General features: G+C 41.8%; 1 protein-coding gene and 1 non-coding gene across 6 annotated transcripts in view; both read left to right on the top strand.

Moving 5' to 3' along the window:
* The first annotated feature begins 3,734 nt into the window (after positions 1 to 3,734).
* The window catches only part of LOC120051019 (aspartyl/asparaginyl beta-hydroxylase-like), a 53,479-nt gene continuing 29,831 nt past the window's right edge, over positions 3,735 to 27,382 (top strand). For 2 of the 5 annotated variants that reach the window (XM_038997601.1, XM_038997600.1), the window contains exons 1-3: positions 8,532 to 8,672; positions 12,422 to 12,667; positions 14,683 to 14,751. In XM_038997601.1, coding sequence (XP_038853529.1) covers positions 8,624 to 8,672; positions 12,422 to 12,667; positions 14,683 to 14,751 — 364 coding nt within the window. In that variant the 5' untranslated portion in view covers positions 8,532 to 8,623. Of the gene's footprint in view, positions 3,989 to 8,530; positions 8,673 to 12,421; positions 12,668 to 14,682; positions 14,752 to 27,382 lie in introns of those variants that run through there. The other 3 variants (XM_038997599.1, XM_038997598.1, XM_038997602.1) reach the window with 3 other exon arrangements.
* Positions 10,570 to 10,643, top strand: trnae-uuc. Its single transcript has one exon. It is a non-coding gene; the product is annotated as a tRNA-Glu (tRNA).

Raw genomic sequence — 27,382 nt, 5'->3', positions numbered from 1 at the left:
AGGACGATGAATTGCATTGATCAGAGACTTGCGGTCACAAATCATATTGCATAATTCCAGGACACAACAGGCTACCAATTGCAATGTTGATGTGATATTTGTGTGATGATTTAGTGTTTCTTCTCGACCACCCTTTTCTATAGTGTATTTGACCGAGTTGGAATACAAATGGTGCTGGAAGCAGTCCTGCAGTTGTCATGGTCTGAGACCTGTCATCTGTGGGTCTGTACAGGGCAGGTTCCAGGCATACGCGACATACGCTCAGTCGGGGTCTCAATTTACTATTGAGAGTAAGAATAGCAGAATCACTAGGTGCAATTTTGACATTTGTGTGTCAGCAGTTTTTCCTCTTATGTCAGTCACTGACAGTCACTCAATTAGCCATGTCAGCAACAACAACAAAAATCCGTAATCATGACCGAAAACTGACCAGGCACGCAGGGAATGTGCCCAGGGGTCATGACCTCCAGGGCACCCCATTGGTTTTGTTATTCTCACTTTGATGTGACCTACTGCCTCGATTCAGTCTCCAGTAGACAAGACATCTTCTTTGTCTACACCCATTCAGCATTGTTTACACCCTCTTAAACCTTAATCCCATCCATCTCTTTAAGGATTCACATGTGAGGCCATGTGGTAAACACGGTGACGTTATATCAAATAAAATCAACGTTTATTTGTCACATGTACAGGATACAGAAGTTGTAAACGGTACAGTGAAAGTACTTGCATAGTAGCATTATCAAAAACAGAAAGTGTCCAGATTAAAATATTTTAGAGTTTTTTTTAATCTTTATTAACCGACACTTACCCGACAGACTTTGATGGGTCATGTGAAGGAAATGCTATAACCACCCGTCGCGCACATCTAGCTAAGTGGATGGGTCACTACTGTTTAGACATGTACACGTTCATGAAATACAATTGATGGCCGTAATCACCCTCAGACACACCTGCTAAAGGGTCATGTAATAATCCGGCCAAAGTGGAGTCTTTTGTTTAGACATGTAGCTAGCTAAGTAGCTAGCTAGCTACACAATGAACCGGCATAACCCTAACTCATACTACTACCAATACAAACATTGTCATAGCTGTTAGCTAAAGCTAACAAACTAGGTTCAACGTTAACTAACTAATGTTAGGCTATAACTAACAATGCAAATGGATTTCTGATTAGAATAATATTACTACACAGATCATACATGTAACATTGGCTAGCGAGCCAGCAAGCTAACGTTTGCTAGCCAACTAACAGTATGCATTAACTTGCAATAAAAATGACTTTCTGACAAAATTAGAAACTTATATCTGGAAAATGTACTTAGACTCTTACCCGTATACATGGATGAACGCTTCACGGGAGACTGGAACCATTTAACTCTGCTTTGTTTGCAGCTACATCTTGTTTGTCTCCGGTTCACACTGACCGTGGCGTGTGCAGTAGCCCATCACTTTTTCCTACTGATCTGTCAACAGTGCCTGCTAAATTTATGGCAACAATGTCGTTGAGAAAAGTAGCAAAACTTTTGTAGTTCTCAAAGCCTAATGTTATATCTTTCAAAAATGGCACAGTGGAAAGGAATGTCAACACATACTGAACAGCTCACGTTATAGACAGAAGTGTGCTACATGGCAGACCAATCCAAACTCATCTCCCGGCATGTCCAGCCCATACATTATCTCAGCCAATCATGGCTAGTGGGAAGGTTCCTGACTTTTTCCATGGCCAAACCAACTAGGCTCTTAATTAAACAATTGTATTTGTATTTATCGATGGAATACAAGTTTGTTATTAAGGCACATGATAAAAAATACATGTTTACGTTCAAATGCTGCTCCTGTGAAGTAGCGACGTGCAACATACACTACCCTACTTCAAAAGCTCAGGGTCACTTAGAAATGTCCTTGTTTTTGAAAGAAAAGCACATACACTACACTACTTCAAAAGCTCAGGGTCACTTAGAAATGTCCTTGTTTTTGAAAGAAAAGCACCTTTTTTGTCCATTAAAATAACATCAAATTAATCAGAAATATAGTGTAGACATTGTTAATGTAGTAAATGACTATTGTAGCTGGAAATGGCTGATTTTTAGTGGAATATCTACATAGGCGTACAGAGGCCCATTATCAGCAACCATCACTCCTGTGTTCCAATGGCACGTTGTGTTAGCTAAATCCAAGTTTATCATTTTAAAAGGCTAATTGATCATTAGATAACCCTTTTGCAATTATGTTAGCAAAGCAGAAAACTGTTGTTCTGATTAAAGAAGCAATGAAATTGGCCTTCTTTAGACTAGTTGAGTATCTGGAGCATCAGCATTTGTGGGTTCGATTATAGGCTGGAAATGGCCAGAAACAAAGCACTTTCTTCTGAAACTCGTCGGTCTATTCTTGTTCTAATAAATGAAGGCTATTCCATGCGAGAAATTGCCAAGAAACTGAAGGCGCAAAACCGTCTCTAACCAGAATAGAAAGAGGAGTGGGAGGCCCCGGTGCACAACTGAGCAAAAGACTTCTGTCTGGCCACTCTACCATAAAGGCCTGATTGGTGGAGTGCTGCAGAGATGGTTGTCCTTCTGGAAGGTTCTCCCATCTCCTCAGAGTAACTCATGGTCACCACCCGATTGCTCAGTTTGGCCGGCGTCCAGCTCTAGGAAGAGTCTTGGTGGTTCCAAACTTCTTCCATTCAAGAATGATGGAGGCCATTGTGTTTTTGGTGACCTTCAATGTTGCAGACATTTTTTGGTACCCTTCCTCAGATTTGTACCTTGACACAATCCTGTCTCAGAGCTCTATGGACAATTCCTTCAACCTTATGGCTTGGTTTTTGCTCTGACATGCACTGTCACCTTTCCAAATCATGTCCAATCAGTTGAATTTACCACAGGTTGACTCCAATAAAGTTGTAGAAACATCTCAAGAATGATCAATGGAAACAGGATGCACCTGAGCTCAATTTCGAATCTCATAGCAAAGAGTAAAAATACTTATGTAAATAAGGTATATATCATTATAGAGTATTATGTGTATATTGATGAGGATTTTATTTATTTAATATATTTTAGAATAAGGTAGTAACGTAACCAAATGTGGAAAATTCAATGGGTCTGAATACTTTTTGAATGCACTGTAGTTCTTGTGAGTGTATATGTCAAATGTCCTATTATGGCTATGTACAGTATTTCTCTCTCTCTCTCCAGATTAATCTCTCCAGGAAACTGCTATAATCCCATAAAATCTGACCCCCAGAAGATACTGCAGGAATCCCCCAGCACACTGAGGCACTACCAGCGACACGGAGAAGACCCCCCCCCCTCTCAGGTTAGATACAACACAGTCCCCTCTGTCCCTCCCAGATCCACCGCCTCTATCTGAAAGGAAAGACACATATAATGGTGATGAGGGGGATAGGAGCCCTCTTGTTTCCAGCCAGCAGCCACCTAAACCTTTGATTGTTAAAATCTCGCGATAGAGAGGACACGTTCCCTTTTTTTGCCACGTTTTTGTTGTTATCAAATAGCCTGATAATTTACACTAAATTATTCCGCTGCACTGTAGTTCGCTACGTAGAAGAAATGTACATCCGTGGGCGTGGCGTAGCGTTTCTCTGGAGCCAGGAGTCGTGTCGCCAGGCAATGTATCAAAACCTTCAAGGCGGATTCTCTAGGCGCTCCCAACCATAGTGGTCCACGCTGTAGAATTACAGCAAAAAATCATCCGGTTGAAAACTCCGCCCATGACCTCGTTCCCTGTCGAATTTGAGATCACTCATTAGTACATTTTAGCTTGTCAGTATCCATGAGGAAGTTATTTGTGTTATGATAGTCAGCAGTAGGAGCTTCCACTAATAAGGAGGTATCAGCATTTTATTTAGCGAACAAGAAGGCGTACAGGCTAAGTATTTGAACATTTCTAACCCTTTGAACTGTAAGCATCCGTGCATTTACGATGGCTCCAAGGAAGAATTCCAGAAACCAATCCAAAAAAGGTCGGTACCCTTCCCTAATCCCTATGCTAACTAGCTAACAGCATATCTAGTAAACTATATTATAGGCTAATATACAAGTATAGCTAGTTTAACAACCTGGTCTCAGAGTATTTCAGGTTGCAACCAGTTCAATATGTATTTGCCAGTTATGCAACTGCACGAGCAGGAGGCAAAGACTTTGATAATGTTCTTGCCTTCGGTGGTTGGTCAAATTGTGATGAATAATGTTGATGTGTATGGCAATACGGGGGAATTTCTCTCATAGTTATAAAATTATTTCCTTCAGTGGACACCATGTAATTCACCCAGACCATCCCTGGACACGCATATCTGGTAAAAAGCCTGTCTACTCCTCATAAAATATCGTTGGAGAGTGTCATTGTAAGCACTGAGTCTAAACAAGTGGAAAGTGCCCTGTGTTGAAAGTGAGTGGTTGATAACAGTTACAGTTGCACGGACTTGCTTGGTTTATCTGAAGTATCATAAAAGTAAGCATGTACTGTGATTGTAATATCTGATAGAAAGGCATAGCCTACTAATGCTTGGCCCTGTTTGTCGTGCTGTGAACTCAATGGGTTGTTAGTGCTGGTATTGCAAAAGAGACACTGAGTCTACACTAGAGTGACAGCGGTTGGTGCCAGTGGTTGTAGCCAAGGCAACATCAACCACCTCTAGACATATTTTGAAGGCTTGTGCATGCTTGACAGTTCCTCATTTTCATGGTTGCTTGCAGCCCAAACCAAAGAAACCTTTGGCCCGCCTTTTATGTACCTACTACCATGATGCACTCATCTATTATAGAGGATATTATGTTAAACACAAACTAAGATTAACGGATAGCCTTACATGTCAGTTGTTGTCATAATGGTCTGTAATAAATAGTGGTGGGGAGTCGGAGTCGACTCCAGAAATTCAAAGAGTCATTAATAGGCTCCTGACGTAAGATATTGAATATTTTTGTTAGTGGAGATTTTCAGACTGCTCTATGCATTGCTAATCAATCACCCAATTCATCAGTGTGCATGCACACACTGACATTGCAGCTGTAGCTAATGTTAGATAATTTGGGTCATTTTTGTCCAATTGGATTCAAGAGAGAGAGTCGATTCCAATGACACTGATAGCAGGAGTCAGAGTTGACTCCAAAAATACTAGAGTTGTCCACCACCATTTAAAATGTAATGATGCCTGTGATGGCTTCTGTATCATGGTAACTAGCATATTGCGTGCCCGATTGTTGGAAGCATACGAGAGAGTGCCATGTACAGTACAGCGTCCTCCCTTAATGTATGGGATCAAACATGTTAGACTAGGTTACATTGTTGGAAGTTTGTAATGCATTTTTCCACCCATCTAGTGAGAAAATTGTAGTATCTCCGTTAGCTGATGCCAAGGGTCCAAACAGGATTAAAACAATTACATTACAACAAAAGGTAACAGCCTACATCATTAAACAATACATGATACAATACATTATTACTCTATTATTACAGTAGTGTAGTGCACAGTAAAAGGGGTGTGTCTGCCTGTTCATGAGCTGCTTTTTTTTTTTACAGCAAGCTCTAAATACTGTTGTGCAGTGGTTCAAATCAAATCAAATGTTATTTGTCACAGACACATGGTTTGCAGATGTTAATGCGATTGTAGCGAAATTCTTGTGCTTCTAGTTCCGACAATGCAGTAATAACCAACGAGTAATCTAACCTAACAATTCCACATCAACTACCTTATACACACAAGTGTAAAGGGATGAAGAATATGTACATAAACATTTATGAATGAGTGATGGTACAGAACGGCATAGGCAAGATGCAGTAGATGGTATAGAGTACAGTATATACATATGAGATGAGTAATGTAGGGTATATAAACATAAAAGTTTCATTGTTTAAAGTGGCTAGTGATACATGTATTACATAAAGATGGCAAGATGCAGTAGATGGTATAGGGTACAGTATATACATATGACATGAGTAATGTAGGGTATGTAAACATTATATTAAGTGGCATTGTTTAAAGTGGCTAGTGATACATTTTTACATTAATTTTTCCATTGTTAAAGTGGCTGGAGTTGAGTCAGTATGTTGGCAGCAGCCACTCAATGTTAGTGATGGCTGTTTAACAGTCTGATGGCCTTGAGATAGAAGCTGTTTTTCAGTCTCTCGGTCCCTGCTTTGATGCACCTGTACTGACCTCGCCTTCTGGATGTTAGCGGGGTGAACAGGCAGGGGCTCGGGTGGTTGTTGTCCTTGATGATCTTTATGGCCTTCCTGTGACATCAGGTGGTGTAGGTGTCCTGGAGGGCAGGTAGTTTGCCCCCGGTGATGTGTTGTGCAGACCTCACTACCCTCTGGAGAGCCTTACGGTTATGGGCAGAGCAGTTACCGTACCAGGCGGTGATACAGCCCGACAGGATGCTCTCGATTGTGCATCTGTAAAAGTTTGTGAGTGCTTTTGGTGACAAGCCAAATTTCTTCAGCCTCCTGAGGTTGAAGAGGCGCTGCTACGCCTTCTTCACCACGCTGTCTGTGTGGGTGGAACAATTCAGTTTGTCCGTGATGTGTACGCCGAGGAACATAAAACTACTTACTACCCTCTCCAGTACTGTCCCGGTTCCCAAACTTTTTATAGTCCAGCTGCTTACCCCCTCTAGCACCAGGGTCAACACACTCTCAAATGTTGTTTTTTGCCATCATTGTAAGCCTGCCACACACACACTATACATTTATTAAACATAAGAATGAGTGAGTTTTTGTCACAACCCGGTTTGTAGGAAGTGACAAAGAGCTCTTATAGGACAAATAATAATATAAAAATAATCAATAATTTTGCTCTTTATTTAACCATTTTACATATAAAACTTTATTTGTTCATTGAAAATTGTGAATAACTCACCACAGGTTAATGAGAAGGGTGTGCTTGAAAGGATACACATAACTCTGCAATGTTGGGTTGTATTGGAGAGAGCCTCAGTCTTAAATCATTTTCCACACGCAGTCTGTGCCTGTATTTAGTTGTCATGCTAGTGAGGGCCGAGAATCCACTCTCATTTAGGTACGTGGTTGCAAAGGGCATCCGTGTCTTAACAGCACGATTTGCTAAAGCAGGATAATCTGAGCGCAGCCCAATCCAGAAATCTGCCTGTGGCTTCTGATTCAATTCAATTTTCACAGGACCACTTGTTGCATTTTCGATGAGGCTCTCTTGTTCAGATATTGGTAAGTAGACTGGAGGCAGGGCATGAAAGGGATAACGAATCCAGTTGTTTGTGTCATCCATTTTGGGAAAGTACCTGCATAATTGCGCACCCAACTCACTCAGGTGCTTCGCTATATCACATTTGACATTGTCCGTAAGCTTGAGTTAATTTGCACACAAAAAACCATACAATGATGAAAAGACCTGTGTGTTGTCCTTGTTAATGCAGACAGAGAAGAGCTCCCACTTCTTAATCATAGCCTGAATTTTGTCCCGCACATTGAATATAGTTGCGGAGAGTCCCTGTAATCCTAGATTCAGATCATTCAGGCGAGAAAAAACATCACCCAAATAGGCCAGTCATGTGAGAAACTCGTCATCATGCAAGCGGTCAGACAAGTGAAAATAATGGTCAGTAAAGAGAACTTTAAGCTCATCTCTCAATTTAAAAAAACGTGTCAATACTTTGTCCTTTGATAACCAGCACACTTCTGATTGTTGCACAAGTGTTACATGGTCGCTGCCCATATCATTGCATAGTGCAGAAAATACATGAGAGTTCAGGGGCCTTGCTTTAACAAAGTTAACCGTTTTCACTTTCAAGCTGTCAGGCATTCCCTTGGCACCAAGAGCCTCTCGGTGGATGCTGCAGGAGCAACTGCTTGCACGCGCGTTACCACTCCGCTATGTCTCCCTGTCATGGCTTTTGCGCCATCAGTACAGATGCCAACATGAGCAGAAGCTACGTTTGGCTACATACGGACCGTTAGTGGAATTCCCGCGAGAGCGTAACGGTCAATGTGATTGTATGTTAATTATTTGACTAGGCTACCTGTATTTGACATTGCTATTTCACTGAACACTAGATGGTTTAATTTTATTTTTGGCAGTGAAACGAAGCTGCGAGTGGGGGGGGACTCACCCAAATGTATAGCCTTGTTGGAAAATATAAATGGACTGTTTGAAAATGTGAATCAAATTTTTCTTTGGCGTACTCCCGACGGCATTGGTACGCCTACCCCAGTTTGGGAATACCTGCTGAAGTGTAATGACATGTTCAAATTCAAGAGAAGTTCAAGTTCAACCTCTGCAGCAGATTCTCTCTAAAGATAGTTAAGCATGCAGACATTTCAAGAGGCAACTCTCATGTTGTTACGTTGTCTCTGTTTGGACAATTGCCAATTCTGCTCCACTGTCTTTGTGCGCACTTCGTTCTGCACAGTCCCCCCTCCGTCCTATTTGGCAATGGCAGAGTAGTGACACACTCGGCATGCCCTCCCCATATTTGTTTGACAGCTCTAAAAATAGTTCCCCGGACCAGTTTGGCCTTATCAAGTTCCAGCTGACTTCTACAACTGATACAGGCAGGGGGGATTTGTCAGAAACTAGGAAAAATCGAGGAGTTCTCTCATCGTGGATCCCACTTCATCTGACCTGATGGAGGAACCTATCTGTGAAGAAGCCATATTCGCTGAAGAAATCCCAGGTAGGGTCAAGGGAATTTGTAAATGATAGTCTAATGGTTCTGCTTAACTGCTTCATTCAGAAATGTGGAATGGCAACCGACAGTGGGAGGATTGAGTTGTCATTTTGGGTAACGGAGCAGTGTGTGATAGTGTCGGCAGTAACGTAGGGCTTATACAAAAGGTAGTAGACAGAGCAACCTTGGCCAGCAACCTATTCTAAATGGGTAGCTATTTAAAAGCTCAAACTACTTGTAAAAGTCCTAAAGGTTTAAAGGACTAAAGAATATAGAACATGGTGACTTGTCAAAGCATGCGTACTGTTGCAAACGTAGGCTAGGTTGTTGTTTGTGACTTAGGCTAGTGTATGTTTGTATATTGCTTGTAACTATAGAGTGTTACCTCGTATACAGCAATGCTTTAGAACTTTTACAGTTACAGTAGGGTAGCTGTGTGTTCGTTCCAAACCTGTATCTCTGGAGGCTTTAGTAGTTGAATAACCACCTGTTCACACTCTCTCGATCTTCCTCGCTCCAGTTCTCCCTACCCCCCTGCCGGTTATGTTGTCACCATCACTCTCTCTATTCCTGGTTTTATCTTATCAATTTACAGAATGAATCCTGTCCATATTTATGTTGTGGAAACAAATCACTGTTTCCATGTCCCAACTACTCCTTACATTTAAATCATTATTTTAGTCATTTAGCAGACTCTTATCCAGAGCGACTTACAGGACCAATTAAGGTTAAGTGCCTTGCTCAAGGGCACATTGTGATTGTAAGCCCAGCTGGTTCTTGTGAGCCATTGCAACGCCTCTCGTTGGTTTCACCTTATCCTACAGAACTTGTGCTTGTGTACAGTCTGTCTTCCATATGAGCAATTTTTGTGAAAGCTGTCTAAAGCTAATTTTAGATATCGTTAACCTAATTGATTTCTCCAGTTTGAGATGGGCCTATTTTGGTGTGTGAATATCACACTCCCAGAAATGGCAATAGAAAGTAGTGCATCATTCGATTTAATACTTATCTAGATACATGGCCTCCGATACGATACAGGAAAGATATGTTTTAATTTGAAACGATTCGGTGCTATTCGGTTTGATTAGAGAACGAATTGATTCCGTTCGACGCGATATGATGCACTAACTAACATTTGTTGCATAAACACACATTTTCCATTCAAAATGAATCTGCTACTGTTGGAGCTCATGAGCTGGGCCTCTCTGAGCTAGATCTGTCTGACCTGTTGTGTGTGTCTATGGTGTATACTATGTAGGTACCTGATTTGAGCCATAAAGGAGACTAGGCATCTACCACCCCACTATCAGAGGGGGGGGGGGGGGGGGGTATCAATATTGATTGCTTTCAGATTAGCTATGACAGGCATTAAATATATAGCACCATTTTTGATTTCACCCCATCTCAAAATTTAATTGTTTTGACCATTGGGAAGTTTTTAGTGAGCTTATTTTCTCCTCCCGCTCCCGCTTTGATTCCTCGTTATGAAATTATCAACTTTATCTGGTATATTTAAAAATAACATATACACTGATTGTTTAAAGCAAAACTACCAAATCTATTGCTCATGGTGAACCTGAACAATCAAAATAAAATCTGTTGTAAGTCCCGATCAGCAGGTATAGCCAGATGAGAGTTGTCCCCGGTAGCTTACTTTTATTACGGTAAACCTAAATTTTCAACAGCGAATAGATAACAATAACCTGGCAAATTTACATAGGTTGTCACTTAACTAATAAAGCCTAATATTGTGCAAACCATTTTATAATTTTAATGCTGAAGGTGCCAGGCAGATGTGCAAGATAAGGAACAGGCTGCCTACCTAGCGTTGGTCAGTGCGTGAAGCTGGGCACGGTGCGCAGTTTGACTAGGATACTGATATTCCTTAGGGTTGTTTGGCATGGTCCCGTGTGGCTCAATTGGTAGAGCATGGCACTTTCAATGCCAGGGTTGTGGGTTCAATTCTCACGGGGGACTAGTAGAAATGAATATGCAGTGGTGTAAAAATACTTTAAAGATCTACTTTTTGGGGGTATCTGTACTTTACTGTTTAAAATTTGACAACTTTTACTTCACTACATTCCTAAAGAAAATGGTGTACATGGTCCATACATTTTCCGTGACACCCAAAAATACTTGTTACATTTTGACAGGAAAATGGTCCAATTCTCACACTTATCAAGAGAACATCTCTGGTCATCCCTACTGCCTCTGATCTGGCGGACTCACTAAACACAAATTATGTCTGAGTGTTGGTGTTCACCTGGCTATCCGTAAATAAATAAATTGTGCCGTCTGGTTTGCTTAATATTACGAAATTGAAATTATTTATACTTTAACTTTTGATACTAAAGTACATTTTAGCAATTCCATTTACTTTTGATACTTAAGTAGTATACTTGATACTTAATAGAAAATGACTCAAGTGAAAGTCACCCAGTAAAATACTACTTAAGGTATCTTTACTTCTACTCAAGTCTGACAATTGAGTACTTTTTCCACCACTTTGAAAATGTATGCACTCACTACTGCAAGTCTAGATAAGAGCGTCTGCGAAATGCCTAAAATGTCAAATGTAATGCAAAATGACTTGTAGATCAATGACTGTCCACACAGTTACATGCTTAGTTCCACACTGAAGGAGAGGATGCATAAGTTGTCACATAAGATTAGGTATTTTCGGAAGGTAGAAAGAAAGTAATATGAGCCAAATCAAATGGCGAATCGTAACATTTGAATCAACTTTCTGACCGATGCGTGCTACGTTTGGATCGGTTTAGGGTCTGTGGACCGATGCAGTCATATCTTACATCTCTGTTTCATACACTTTTTCATTGAAGAACCCAAGAGAGAAATCTATAACCTTTCGAGGATCCAGCATGACCTTTAGGCAATCAACCAGTTATTTTATAGTGGAGAGTATGACATTTCTTTCTTTACACATCCAGAACAAGAGCCTATGATGTCGAGTTATACCATCAGACATCACCTCTCTGCGAGCCTATGGAGTTTCCTCGTGTGAATAGCCTATGTCACTAGGAAGTATGCCAACTTGAGACTACCCCTCTACTATTAGAGGTGGAATACCCCTCCTAGGTCTCACTTTAAACATGTCTAGGTAATGGGGGGGGGGGGGGGTCCAGACCAGGGAGAACCAGATCTGTCTTGGTGTTTCATACACCTTGTTCCTCATATAATTTAGTTAACCAATATCACGTTTCATACTGGGACGGGTTCCATTTCAAAGGCACAACAACAACTTTTGGGCCTACCTGTCATAATAAAGCTTGTCTTGCCTGGTGCTACTATGGGCAACCTTGAGTTGAGCCTGTCGGACTAGTCAGGGCCTGGGGCCTTTAAGTCTTCTGCCTGCCTCTGTCATTCAGTCATTTGATCCAGGCAGGGTTATTTTCTAACCGCACTTCAGCATCCCCCTCACTCGTCCTCTATTCAGATCTGCTCACACACTAACTCACAGCTTCTGTGGAAGGCCACTGGGCTAAGAATGGCTCCTGTTTCTTTCAGTCCTGTCAATCACAGTGACTGAAAGTCCAGTCAAAATTATATTTACATTTTAGACATTTAGCAGATGCCCTTATCCAGAGTGACTTACACTAGTGCATTCACCTTAAGGCGAGAAAACAACATAACACAGTCGTAGCAAGTACATCTTCCAAAATGACTGCAATCTGTCCAGTACCCTGTGCCCCAGTGAGAATAATTGACATATGCTCATTGTGTTCTTTCTTTTCCAGAGGTGAAGCCCACAGCAGTGGTGAATAAGAATGGTGTGAAAGCGGAGGCTGCTACTGCTAGTGGGGGTGTTGCTAGTGGGGGTGGAGGTGCTGCTAGTGGGGGTGTTGCTAGTGGGGGTGGAGGTGCTGCTAGTGGTTTTAGCGGCACTAAGATCTTCACCTGGTTCATGGTTCTGGCTTTGTTGGGGGTGTGGAGCTCCGTGGCCGTGGTGTGGTTAGACCTGGTGGACTACGACAACGTCATTGGTGAGTCACCTGACCTCCCCTCATTCCTATGATAAACAGTAATGCTTTATTTTACAGCCCGGTTTAAGCTGGTACCTGGTATTTACATGTTACTAAGAATACACTATGCTGTAACAATACTTACCTCATAGAATTCAACACAATTGGTAACTACCTGGTTCCAAATGGGAGTGACGCTTATGTCAATGAATCCCAAAGAAACCACAGTGTAATTCCAATGCTATTATTATTTTATTAGGTTACTGTTTTAACAAATAACTACAGTATTGGCAGGCTGTAACCTTTATCTGATACAACTATTGCCTCGTTTTATCTCTCAAGATAAGAATGCACAACGTTACTAATGTTTGTATTGATATATATTGTGTAGAGCAGGTAATGGTTTTCTATCATGAATAGGGTATTGGGTGTTAGTATGCTACAGTACATGTTTAGCCTAAATTGAGTATAGCCCCCTACTCCAGTATTTCCCAACTCCAGTTCACCAGTACCCCCAACAGCACATGTTTCTGTTGTAGCCCTGGACACACTCACCTGATTCAACTTGTCAACTAATCATCAAGCCCTGGGTGAGTTGAATCAGGTGAGTTTGTCTGGGGTTACAACAGAAACGTGTGCAGTTGGGGGGACTGGAGTTGGTAAACACTGGTCTAGATGATGTTCTGTCCTCATAGCTTACTGTAGACACGTAGGAACAGCACTTCATGCCTTCTCTGACTCATACAGAAACCAAAATGTTGCATGTGGTTTAGACAGGAACACATACCAGACAGGAAGCCATGGGGAAAGGGGAAAGATGAATTAGTACTGATATTAGTAAGAGGTTTTGTAAAAAATTATAATTTAGTAACCAATTTAATGTGTAGTGTGAAGTAGGCACAATACTGACACTGTTTAATTAACTTTTGATCTGGATGGTACCCCTAAAAACAAAATGTGCCTGTGTGTCTTAATCTTGCATGCAGCGAGAGCAAAGGAATTCCCTTTTAACTTTTCAGAGGTTTTACAAGGTATTTATGGTCTTTGCTTGCATGCATCACCAAACAACTCAAACCCATCTGTCATACTTCACAAAAATATATTCAATTCTATCTGTTATTAGTTCTGAATAGTTGACATTATAATATGCCTCAAAGTAATGATTTAACAATATGCAGTAACAACGTATTTGTCTTGGCTTGCCGATGTTGCGTGCACCATACTGTAAAATCCACCTTTGACTCCTACTGAAAGTTCTTCATTCTCATATCTCAGAATTCTTTGAATTGAAAGTATAGCTCCATTTCATCAAGGCCCTGCGACAGACTAGCGTCCTATCCAGGGGGCGTACTTGTACATCATGCTGCCTCACGCTACATAAACATGAGCCTATGGGTCACTTCAGCTCAGACAAGGCTTACTTACTTAGGCTTACTTATAGCTTCATTTTCTTATCCCCTCACCTCCCAACCGTTTGACCAGAAAATTCACTTAATTTTCCAAACATTTTTAGTTTTACTGTGATTGTGAACTCCCTGATTATTTAAAGGATCAGTTCTCCGTACTGAATAAATATGTGTGTGGTCAGTGTGACCTCACTCGGGCCGTGTGTGTAACTACAGGAAGTCAGTCTGTGGTACAGCTATGTCTGCAGAGTGCAGTCAGAGTCGAGTGGCTGCTGCTTTGTATACTGTATTCAGTATGCAGTTCAGCAGAATCAGCTTGACCCCCCCCCCCCCCCCCCCCCCCCATGTCCCCCTCAGAAATGAATTCAGAAAGAATTCAGAGGTGAGATGCAGGCTGTAAATATGATACGGAGCACCATAGTATGACTTCATTGGCAAGTAGTGATGTATCACTAAAACCCAGAGGATCACATTAAAGAAAGCAAATGATCTGTTAACTGTTTCTAATTACAGAGGAAGTTAATGTCATGCAATGATTTTCATGGATAGCCCAAGAATAGGCATATTTGTGGAAAGGACTGTACTCTGAATGTTTTTTATGGCATGACCCTATCTATGACTTTTTCGCAGGTAAACTTTCAGTGTATGACGCAGATGGCGATGGTGACTTCGATGTGGAGGACGCCAAAGTACTACTCGGCAAGTGCATTTTTAATAATGACCTTTTTGTGACCTCTACAGTAAATGTTACTTGTGCATGACTGACTTGATGTTATGTTACTTGTGCATGACTGACTTGATGTTATGTTACTTGTGCATGACTGACACTCAAGGACATTGAGGCTTGTCCTGAAGCCACTCCTGTGTTGTCTTGGCTGTGTGCTTAGGGTTGGGGTCCTGTTGGAAGGTGAACCTTTGACCCAGTCTGAGGTCCTGAGTGCTCTGGAGCACATTTTCATCAAGGATCTCTCTGTACTTTGCTCCGTCGATCTTTGCCTCGATCCTGACTAGTCTCCCAGTCCCTGCCGCTGAAAAACATCCCCACAGCATGATGCTGCCACCACCATGCTTCACCGTAGGGATGGTGCCAGGTTTCCTCCAGACGTGACGCTTGGCATTCAGGCCAAAGAGTTCAATCTTGGTTTCATCAGTCCAGATAATTTTGTTTCTCATGGTCTGAGAGTCTTTAGGTGTGTTTTGGCAAACTCCAAGCCGGCTGTCATGTGCCTTTTACTGAGGAGTGGCTTCTGTCTGTTCACTCTACCATAAAGGCATGATTGGTGGAGTGCTGCAGAGATGGTTGTCCTTCTGGAAGGTTCTCCCATCTCCACAGAGGAACTCCAGAGCTCTGTCAGAGTAACCATTGGTTTCTTGGTCACCTCCCTGAACAAGACCCTTCTCCTCCGATTGCTCAGTTTGGCTGGATAGCCAACTCTAGGAAGAGTCTTGGTGGTTCCAAACTTCTTCCATTTAGGAATGATGGAGGCCACTGTGTTCTTGGGGACCTTCAATGCTGCAGAAATGTTTTGGTACCCTTCTCCAGATCTGTGCCTCGTTACAATCCTGTCTCTGAACTCTACGGACAATTCCTTCGACCTCATGGCTTGGCTTTTGCTCTGACATGCGCTCTCTTTTGCTCTGACACCTTATATAGCAGGTGTGTGCCTTTACAAATCATGTAAAATCAATTGAATTTACCTCAGGTGGACTCCAATCAAGTTGTAGAATCATCTCAAGGATGACCAATGGAAAACAGGATGCACCTGAGCTCAATTTCAAGTCTCATAGCAAAGGGTCTGAATACTTATGTAAATAAGGTATTTCAGTTTTTTATATTTTTTATAAATGTAGCAAAAAAATTGTGTGTAGATTGCTGAGGATTTATTTTAATTTTATACATTTTAGAATAAGGCTGTAACGTAACAAAGTGTGGAAAAAGTCAAGGGGTCTGAATAATTTCTGAAGGCACTGTATCTACAATACTGGCTCATCACTGACACTTTCCAGTTCACATAATGCCTAGCCTAATAGCTTTTGTCCTGTGTGGCCTAATAAAGGGACTAATAAAGACTTAACCAATCAAAGACAAGGACTAATGACTGTCCCTGACTGACTAAAAACACTGAGCAGGATTGGTTACAGTACCTCTGTCCATAGCTGACAGCGACATTTCAAAATTCTACACTTTCAGACGGCTACACTCAACTTTTAAAGGGGGTATTTTCTTGTCGCTCTTCTTATACGCCTCTCTCTTTCCTGCATTACCATCCACTCTCTTCATTTCTCTTCCCTTCCCTCTCTCCATCCTCTATCCTCTCTCTCCTCTTCTCTTCCCCCTTGTTTTCCTCCTCTCTCTCGTCAGGCTTGACCAAAGAGGGCGGTGAAATTACTAATGAAAACGCAGATTCCCTAGAGGAAATCTTCGGTATTTTAGCCGAGGAGGGCTCAGATTGGTTTCACGGCTTCTTCACGTTTCTCTATGACGTGATCACTCCTCCCGTAGAGAAGGTGGAGGATCCAGAGAGTGAGACAGCAGAGGAGGAGGGTGATGCTGGTACGTCCCAGAACGGTGCTGGGGTTCAGGGCGTTATATTAGACCTACAGGATCAGTAGTCAAAAGCTCCTGAGCGTTCCACTCCTAGCTTCCCATCCATGAGGAGCAGAACGAGACTAGTCTACTGGGTGAGGTCTAAGATCACCCAAAGGTCACCTCACCCCTCAACTCTAACTGGAGGAAATTGAAAATTGCGCTGGTCGTGTCAAAGGAAGGACAGTGTCTCTGTGAAAAGAATGTCTGAAAAGAGGATATTATGTTTTTGTCCTCGACTTTGGACTTGCTGCTATGGTGCTTGCCATTGGGAATATTGGCCTGGACTTTTATGCTTTTCACTTTTTCTAAGCTTTTGCACTACTCATCGTCGTTGTGATGCACATATTCTTTGCACATCTTTGTTCTGGCTGAATTAATTATTTATGTGCTATTTAAATCTTTTAATTTTGTCATTTAAACAGAATTTGTCATTTCTGCTTTTAGACCATTGGTAAAAAAAAAAGAAAAAAAAAAGAAGGGATTTGAATGTAATCAGTTAATCTATACTCTTAAAAGCCTTACAGTAATTCCCTTTAATCAGAAATGTCAATTTAGTATTTTATCTTTAGAACCAACCACTGACCATCCACATAACACTGTTCAGGCTTCTGATAACGTTGTATTTCGCAGTTTGTGTCTCTCAAAAAGTATAATGTCATGTATCCTTTTAGCAGTGCAACATTGGATACTGCAGTACATGCCGTTTTCTATCCTCAAAAGCTTATGTCACCAATGTTCACCTTTGTTGGATTAGCTTGCTGGGCTACTTGTAGTGATGTGATCTTTATTCAAAACATGCTGTATCTATTTGCACTGTCTATTCTAAGACTATGTCTAGCAGTCGCCTCGCTTTTCCCAGCAGTAGTATGTTCATTCAGTTTAGCAAGGATGACTACTTTGTCTAAATTCCTTTGACTCAATGGTATTAGGCCTACATCTGGAAAGGACTAACACTGAGTGTGTTGTTGGCGTGATGCTGGAATGTTGCACAAATGCATTGTGAATGACCAAATGACCACTGGATTTGCAACTCTGCAGCGTTTTTGCATTTCTATTTGAAGGAAATGTGTGTTAAACTGTAACTGCTAATCAACCACCATGTTATTATTGGATTGAAGAGAAGTTCTCAAAGTTCACCCATCTATTGCCAAACAGCCCCACAAAGCTCAGCCTGAACCCCAGAGTTTAGGAATGTCGTCCACATTGACTTTAAGCCATGTGTGCTAAGTATTTACGGAGGGGTTTAAGACTCTGTTTTCAGTTTCTTTATTTACCGAAGGTCACGATGACCAAGAGGGGGTGTATTTCTGTTCCAGACTGGAGGGACAATAGGCCAGAGTTTAGGCCATTTTTGGGGGAAAAAACTATTTTAAGTAGGCCTATTGCAATATGTAGTACTAGTCTATTAATATCTTGATGTAAAATATCTGAACACTGCATTTTGTTTATTATGTGGTGAGGTAAAGTTTTAGCATCCGTCTAATAAATATGACTCGCAGTGTTGATGGAACTATTTTATGTATAGTGTCTACTATCTACAAACATGGGCACTATCAAAGATTATGGTCATCGATGAAGTGTTATGCCTTTTGTACAGGAGTGGATCATGACAGGAATAAGTGACTTCTTTCTGTTTCATATAGATTGAGCGACTGTGTCATATTTGCGGTATGATGCACTCTTTTGAAATGGCACGTACAGTCCCCTCCGACATGGTCCATGCTGTGGCTAATATCTTTTTTTGTTTTTGTTTGTATGTTAGACGAAAAAGAGGTCAAAATTGCTGCTCCCAAAAAGGAAACGCTGAAAAAAGGTACTTCCCCCCCGGTTGGTTTCTCCCTGTGCGTGTTGACTTTGGCCTACATTTGGAGTTTTTTGCTAAACTCCCTCATGACCCTTAATATTGCCTAGTAAATGGACCAACCCTCAACAAAAAAACACACTGTGTCGAAATATGTGTCACTATTGCTAATGGTTCTTCTTTCCTTTGACATAATTAGAGGACAAGAAAAAAGGTATCTTCCTTGAATGTCTTTTCCAGAATGATTTTATTCTCTTTGGGAATAAAAGTATCATTTGTCTGTGTGTGTGCACGTGTGTACGTGTGTTTAAGTTGGAAATTGATTTCTGGTGGGCATGACATGGTCACACTTTGTGTGAGAATCAACTTTCTCTGGACTGTGGCTCTTCGCTCTGTTTGCGTGTGCACCATGGATTTTTAAACAGCCCTTTGACGGACAGTGCAGCAGTCAGGGATCAGAGGTAGAAGACTTCATACGTGGAAATATTGTATCACTCACGTGGTGTTTTTGACCAAAAAGCAGGCCTCTTCATGCAACACCTCGGTCAAAACTGGGATTGAAATTAGCTTGTGTTGCACTGTTGCCTCTCATTTTGAAGAGAGAGAAGATAGAGTTGTGTCTTGTGTGTAGCCAACCAAGGCCTGAGTTTAAACTTGTTGTTCAAATGGGTATAGAGGTTGGATAATTGTTTACCGTCAATTTTATATCTCACTTTTCATCTGTTATTTCCATTCAGAAGAGTGGGGTCAGAGCCAGGGATCAGCCATTCTTTTTTTACCTAGTCGGCTCTGAGATTTGAACCAGCAACTGTTCGGTTACTGGCCCAATGCTCCTAACCGCTTGGATAAGACGATCTGCTACTCGTACAGGCTGTTGTAAGGCAAAATTAAATCTCATTAGTGGATTGAAGTTGTTCCCTGTTCAGAATAGATCTCATTATTTAAAAAAATATATATAATAATATATAGTTTGGTTACTTTTGGGTCTTATTGGACTTTTTTTCACAAGCCTACATGAAAGACCATAAACTAGGCACAACGTATTTGATTAACTTAAATGTGTTTTCAGAGACTGAATGACTGTTGACTTTGGTTTGATGATGCACTTTGCACTCTGGAATAGCATGATCACTTCTTCTTCATGTGACACACACTTAACTTTCGTTTCTCTTTGTCCCCTGAAAAAATTTCAGCTGAGAATATTGTAGAGGTTCCTGTTCCAAAAACAGAAAAGACAAAAGGTAGCCTACTACTGAATGGTGGTGAGTCTGTTGTATGAGTCAATTCTTGTTGACCATTGATGGAGCTAAAAAGCTCTTCCTTTCTTCATTTGTTTTTTTTTAAACAAGCCTGTGGATGCTATGAAAAAAGTCAAACCTGAAGGAACTTTAACTGATATTTAGTTTAAGTCCAGTTTTATTGAGTTTTAATCTGTCAGGAAAATTGTAATGTGTGTTGCTAATGCGTGTGGTTTATCATTAATATAATCATCAGTCATACTTTCAAGACGTTGAGTTTTGAATCTGTAGTGGTTGTTATAAGGACACCTGTATTCATGCCCCAAACTTTCTGTGGGGCATGGACAAGGGTCAGAGGTACATTGGCCTAATGCTAATGATGTCTGTTGAGAAAGAAAGTCTTTTTAATGACCTAAAACCCATGACTGTTGACACCTATACGATGGAGACATCCTTCTGCTCCAGGTCACCTTAAAGCAAATTTGTTTGCATCCAGGACGACTTCGCATACTTGGGTCTAATTTCTCAATATTCTTAAGAGATTTTGGGTTAGGGGGATGAAGAGGGTGGCTATTGTAAAGCTACTAGTGTGAGTAGTTGTTTAACAGTAGAGCTCACCATTGTCTTACTTGTGAGTAGTTTATAGGCTTTGTGGTCCTTTGTAGCCCAGTTGGTTGAGCATGGCGCTTGTAACGACAGGGTAGTGGGTTCGATTCTCAGGATCACCCATACGCAAAACGCATGCACGCATAAAAGCGTCTGCTAAATGGCATATTATGATAACATTCGTTCACATACCTGACATAATTCACATATGCCTAACTGCGTAGATGTGTTCCACCATTTTCACACACATTTTCTTGCTAATTACTGCGTTACATCTTTTTTTTTTTTTTTTTTTTCTTCTTCTAAGGGGTGGATCAGCTTAATATTGTGGAAAGAATGTTGCTTCCATCAATGTAATTGTCTGCATAATTTCCTGTCCCCCATATATTTTTGGGGTAAATATATATATCCATACACGCATGCATACATATACACATATATACATACACATACCTATATAGACATACATACTTTTTAAAAGAATATACCTTTATTATTATTCCCCGCAAACCCTACCACCGATCCCCCAATTGGAGTAAACTAATAAACACTTCGGCTTTTACCTTCAATTTATACATCTTATACACATTTTACAGACACAGTCTACTTTACAATAGTTCTCTCTTGTTTGTTCTTAGTCCTTCCTCTCTTTCTGATGTCCATCCAGTTTGATTTCTATTTGTAACTGTGCTATTTCACAAAAGTTCCGAACCTATATACATTTTACAGATCCCGTATGTTTTACATTGTTTATCTTATTAGTCCCACCCTTCAGCTCCCAACCCCTCCCATCTATCTCTCAACATCATCCATTTCGGATTTCTATTTGCCATATATTTTTCAACTGTGCTGTGATGCTTCACAAAATAATTGAACCTTTCTATTCTCATAGCTTCTACAGATTGTAAATTAAAAATAAACATTTTTGCTAAAATAATTATTATATTATTGATTGATTGACTATGGCTTTTCAAATCACCCAGTATTGCTATCTGTAGCGTTAGTTCTAGGCAAATGTTGCAATTCTTCAGCCATTCCTGGACCTGTGACCAAAAACAAGCTACATATGGACAATACCAAAATAAATGATCTAATGACTTAAAAAATAAAGATATTTTGGACATGATTTCCTTTTCAAACAACCGAAAGTGAGCAGGTGTAATCTGAATAAAGGGAAAAGACCCTTCTTGAACATAGGATGAGACATTCGTACAAATTTACTAGAGAATCAGTTTGGATTTAAGTATAACTTTTGTATGACTGATGCCTTTAGTGAGAGGTCTAATGCTTTAATATTTAATAATTTCTGCCCTCCGAATTCATATTCGTTATATAAATAGGCCCTTTTAATTTTATCTGGCTTGCCGTTCCAAATAAAATTGAATATTTTTTGTTCATATAATTTAAAAAGCAGGTCACTGGGTGTAGGCAAAACCATAAGCAAATAGGTAAACTGTGATATGACTAAAGAGTTAATCAGGGTGATTTTTCCACAGATAGACAGGTATTTTCCTTTCCATGGTAGCAAGATCTTATCTATTTTTGCTAACTTAATATAAAAATGTATTGGAGTGAGAATTTCTTTCTTTTGGGATTTGTATACCGAGTATGTCCACATCTCCGTCAGACCATTTAATTGGTAAACTACATGGTAATGTTAAATTAGCATTTTTTAGTGATCCAATACGTAATATTATCATAATTTGGTTTTAATCCAGAGAGGATAGCAAAAGTATCTAGATCCCCTGAGGCTGTGGAGAGACTCTAATTGTGGTTTTAAAAGAACATGAATCATCAGCGTACAATGACACCTTAGTTTTTAAGCCACGGATTTCTAATCCCTTAATATTATTGTTTGATCTAATCTTAACAGCTAACATTTCGATGGCAATAATAAATAGATATGCTGATAGTGGACAACCTTGTTTTACTCCTCTAGATAGTTTAAAACTTTCTGAGATGTAGCCATTATTTACTATTTTACACCTAGGGTTACTATACATAACTTTAACCCATTTTATAAGAGATTCCCCAAAATTGAATTATTCTAGGCATTTATATATAAACTCCAGTCGTACTTGATCAAAGGCCTTTTCAAAATCAGCTATGAAAACCAGGCCTGGTGTCCCCGATATTTCATAGTATTCTATTGTTTCCAGTACTGTCTGATTAGGATGAATAATATCTGACATTACTTTTTTAATTCTATGCGCCAAGCATTTTGCTAGGATTTTTGCATCACAACACTGAAGTGTAAGAGGTCTCCAATTTTTTAAATGGACTGGATCTTTATATATACCACTTGGGTCCTGTTTCAGTAATAATGATATCAGACCTTCTTGTTGCGTGTCTGATAATCTACCATTTATATAGGAGTGGTTAAAACATGTTAATAATGGTCCTTTGAGTATATAAAAAAAAGTTTTGTATACTTCCACTAGTATACCATCCAGCCCTGGAGTTTTCCCATCCTTGAAGGTCCCAATTGCATCAAGCAGTTCCTTCTCTGTAATTTGGCCTTCACATGAGTCTTTTTGTACAGATGTTAATTTTACATTATTATTAGGAAAAAAATCCATACAATTAGTTTCAGTTAGTGGAGATGGAGGAGCCTGAAACGAAAACATATTCTTAAAGTACTTTACTTCCTCTTTGAAAATATAATTTGGTGATTCATGAGTGACTTCATCATTTGTAACAAGTTTTAATACTTTTTTTTTGGTAGCATTTCTATATTGAAGATTGAAAAAGAATTTGGTGCATTTTTCCCCATATTCCATCCAGTTCGCTTTATTTTTATAATATATTACACTGGATCTTTCTTGAATAAGTTCCTCCATTTCTTTTTGTTTTTCCTCTAACTTATTCTGTGCCTCTATGGTACCGTTTTTATTGCTATCTAACTGTACTGTTAGTCCTTCAATTTCCTTTGTTAATATGGACTCTTTTGATCTAAATTGCTTTTGTTTTATAGATGAGTACTGAATTGCATGGCCTCTAAAGGCACACTTAAAAGTGTCCCATACTATACGGGGATCTGCTGTACCTATGTTATGTCTGAAAAAGTCAGTTATAAATTCTTCTGTCCTAGTTCTAAACACTATCATCTAGTAGGCTTTGATTAAATTTCCAATATCCTCGCCCACGTGGAAATTCTGTAAGAGTAATATATATGCCAATTATGTGATGATCCGACTGCATTCTGTCCCTCATCAACACTTTTTAAACTTTTGGTGCCAGAGAGAATGGCATAAGAAAGTAGTCAAGACGACTAGCTTGATTAAGCCTCCGCCATGTATATCTCACTAGGTCAGGGTATTTAAGTTTCCATATCCACTAATTCCAATATATCCATGACATTCATGATTTCCTTAAGTGCCTGAGGGTGATAGTTTGTAGTGTGATTTCCTTTCCGGTCCATAGAGGTATTTAAGACTGTGTTAAAATCTCCAACCATAATAATAGAGTCTAGTGTTGCTTGTAATGTTGATAAATTCTTATATATATTTTCAAAGAAGCTTGGATCATCATTATTCGGACCGTATATGTTAATAAGCCATATCTGTTTATTGTCCAATAACATATTTAAAATAATCCATATACCTTGAGGATCTGTTTGGACAATTTGCACATTTGGATCAAAATTATTGTTAATTAAAACCATCACCCCTTTTGAATTTCTTTGCCCATGGGAGAAATATATTTCTCCCCCCCAGTTCTTTTTCCAAAACACTTCTAAAACTGTTGAATGGGTTTCCTGTAAACAATAGATATTATATTCCTTCTCTTTTAGCCAGGTAAATACTGATCGTCTTTTCTTATCTGCTAAGCCATTACAATTGTAACTGGCTATACTTATTTCACCACTTACCATAATGAGACACAACTTTCAATTATTTTTATCAAAATATATGTTTGTAAACGTACCATTTAAAAAGTAACATGATGATTGAGTGTCTATATATGTAACGGTGTTCCTCCTCCTCTTCATACGACGAGGAGGAGTAGTGATTCGACCAAGGCGCAGCGTTGTGATATGACATGATATTTATTTAAACAAGACGAAAACAAACTATACTTGACTAACTAACAAAACAATAAACGATGTAGACTGACCTGAACGTAAGAACTTACATGTAACACGAAGAACGCACGAACCGGGAAAACAGACTACACAAAAACCATACGAACAAACATACCGAAAACAGTCCCGTGTGGCGCAACATACACAGACACGGAAGACAATCACCCACAAACTAACAGTGTAAAACAGCCTACCTATATATGATTCTCAATCAGAGGAAATGAATAACACCTGTCCCTGATTGAGAACCATATAAGGCTAATTAACCAACACACTCCCACATAGAACAAACAACACAGACTGCCCATCCCAACTCACGCCCTGACCAACTAAACACATACAAAACAAGAGAAAACAGGTCAGGAACGTGACATAACCCCCCCCTTAAGGTGCGAACTCCGGGCGCACCAGCACAAAGTCTAGGGGAGGGTCTGGGTGGGCATCTGACCACGGTGGTGGCTCAGGCTCTGGGCGAGGTCCCCACCCCACCATAGTCAATCCCAGCTTCCGTATTCCCCTCTGAATGACAACCCTCCTATTCCACCCACTTAATTTAAAGGGTACCGTTGAGATAAGGGGCAGCACCGGGATAAGGTAGCTCAGGACAGAGAGATAGCTCAGGACAGAGAGGTAGGTCAGGATAGAGAGATAGCTCAGGATAGAGGGGCAACTCCGGACTGAAGGGCAGCTCCGGACAGAGAGACAGCTCTGGACTGAGGGGCAGTTCAGGATTAATGGCAGCTCTGGGCTGAGGGGTAGCTCATGGCTGGCTGACGGCTCTGGACGCTCATGGCTGGCTGACGGCTCTGGACGCTCATGGCTGGCTGACGGCTCTGGACGCTCATGGCTGGCTGACGGCTCTGGACGCTCATGGCTGGCTGACGGCTCTGGACGCTCATGGCTGGCTGACGGCTCTGGACGCTCATGGCTGGCTGACGGTTCTGGACGCTCATGGCTGGCTGACGGCTCTGGCAGATCCTGTCTGGCTGACGGCTCTGGCAGATCCTGTCTGGTTGGCGGCTCTGGCAGATCCTGTCTGGTTGGCGGCTCTGGCAGATCCTGTCTGGTTGGCGGCTCTGGCAGATCCTGTCTGGTTGGCGGCTCTGGCAGATCCTGTCTGGTTGGCGGCTCTGGCAGATCCTGACTGACGAATGGCTCTAGCGGCTCCTGACTGACTAACGGCTCTGACGGCTCGGGACAGACGGGCGGCTCTAATGGCTCGGGACAGACGGATGGCTCAGACGGCGCTGGGGAGACGGATGGCTCAGATGGCGCTGAGGAGACGGATGGCTCAGATGGCGCTGCGGAGACGGATGGCTCAGATGGCGCTGCGGAGACGGATGGCTCTGGCTGATCCTGTCTGGCGGAAGGCTTTGGCTGCTCCTGTCTGGCGGAAGGCTCTAGCGGCTCCTGTCTGGCGGAAGGCTCTAGCGGCTCCTGTCTGGCGGAAGGCTCTGTAGGCTCATGGCAGACGGGCGGCTTTGCAGGCTCATGGCAGACGGGCGGCTTTGAAGGCTCAATACAGACGGGCAGTTCATGCGGCGCTTGGCAGACGGACAGTTCAGGCGCCGTTGGGCAGACGGCAGACTCTGGCCGGCTGAGACGCACTGTAGGCCTGGTACGTGGTGCCGGAACTGGAGGCACCGGACTAAGGACACGCACCTTCAGGCTAGTGCGGGGAGCAGGGACAGGGCACACTGGACTCTCAAAGCGTACTATTTGCCTGGTGCGTGGTACCGGCACTGGTGGCACCGGGCTGAGGGCACGCACATCAGGACGAGTACGGGGAGAAGGAACAGTGTGTACAGGGCTCTGGAGACGCACAGGTGGCTTAGTGCGTGGTGCCGGAACTGGAGGCACTGGGCTGGAGACACGCACCATAGGAAAAGTGCGTGGAGGAGGAACAGGGCTCTGAAAACGCACTGGAAGCCTGGTGCGTGGTGTAGGCACTGGTGGTACTGGGCTGGGGCGGGGAGGTAGCGCCGGAAATACCGGACCGTGCAAGCGTACTGGCTCCCTTGAGCATTGAGCCTGCCCAACCTTACCTGGTTGAATGCTCCCCGTCGCCCGACCAGTGCGGGGAGGTGGAATAACCCGCACCGGGCTATATAGGCGAACCGGGGACACCATGCGTAAGGCTGGTGCCATGTAAGCCGGCCCGAGGAGACGTACTGGTGGCCAGATATGTAGGGCCGGCTTCATGACATCCGGCTCAACGCTCAATCTAGCCCTACCAGTGCGGGGAGGTGGAATAACCCGCACCGGGCTATGCACACGTACAGGAGACACCGTGCGCTCTACTGCGTAACACGGTGTCCGCCCGTACTCCCGCTCTCCACGGTTAGCCTGGGAAGTGGGCGCAGGTCTCCTACCTGCCCTCGGCCCACTACCTCTTAGCCCCCCCCCCAAGAAATTTTTGGGTAGTACTCACGGGCTTTTCGGGCTTCCGTGCTAGACGCGTCCCCTCATAACGCCGGTTCCTCTCTCCGGTTTCCTCCGCTCTCCGAGCTGCCTCCAGCTGTTCCCATGGGAGGCGATCCTTACCAGCCAGAATCTCCTCCCATGTGTAGCAACCCTTTCCGTCCAAAATATCCTCCCATGTCCATTCCTCCTTCTTGCGCTGTCCCTTACTCCCGTTACACCGCTGCTTGATCTTTTGTTGGTGGGTGATTCTGTAACGGTGTTCCTCCTCCTCTTCATACGAAGAGGAGGAGTAGTGATTCGACCAAGGCGCAGCGTTGTGATATGACATGATATTTATTTAAACAAGACGAAAACAAACTATACTTGACTAACTAACAAAACAATAAACGATGTAGACTGACCTGAACGTAAGAACTTACATGTAACACGAAGAACGCACGAACCGGGAAAACAGACTACACAAAAACCATACGAACAAACATACCGAAAACAGTCCCGTGTGGCGCAACATACACAGACACGGAAGACAATCACCCACAAACTAACAGTGTAAAACAGCCTACCTATATATGATTCTCAATCAGAGG

This window comes from Salvelinus namaycush, chromosome 7 (genome assembly GCF_016432855.1).
Source record: "Salvelinus namaycush isolate Seneca chromosome 7, SaNama_1.0, whole genome shotgun sequence".
In the NCBI taxonomy this organism is placed as follows: domain Eukaryota; kingdom Metazoa; phylum Chordata; class Actinopteri; order Salmoniformes; family Salmonidae; genus Salvelinus; species Salvelinus namaycush.
Note: the sequence above shows the minus strand (reverse complement) of the source record. Positions and strands in the feature narration are given on the sequence as shown.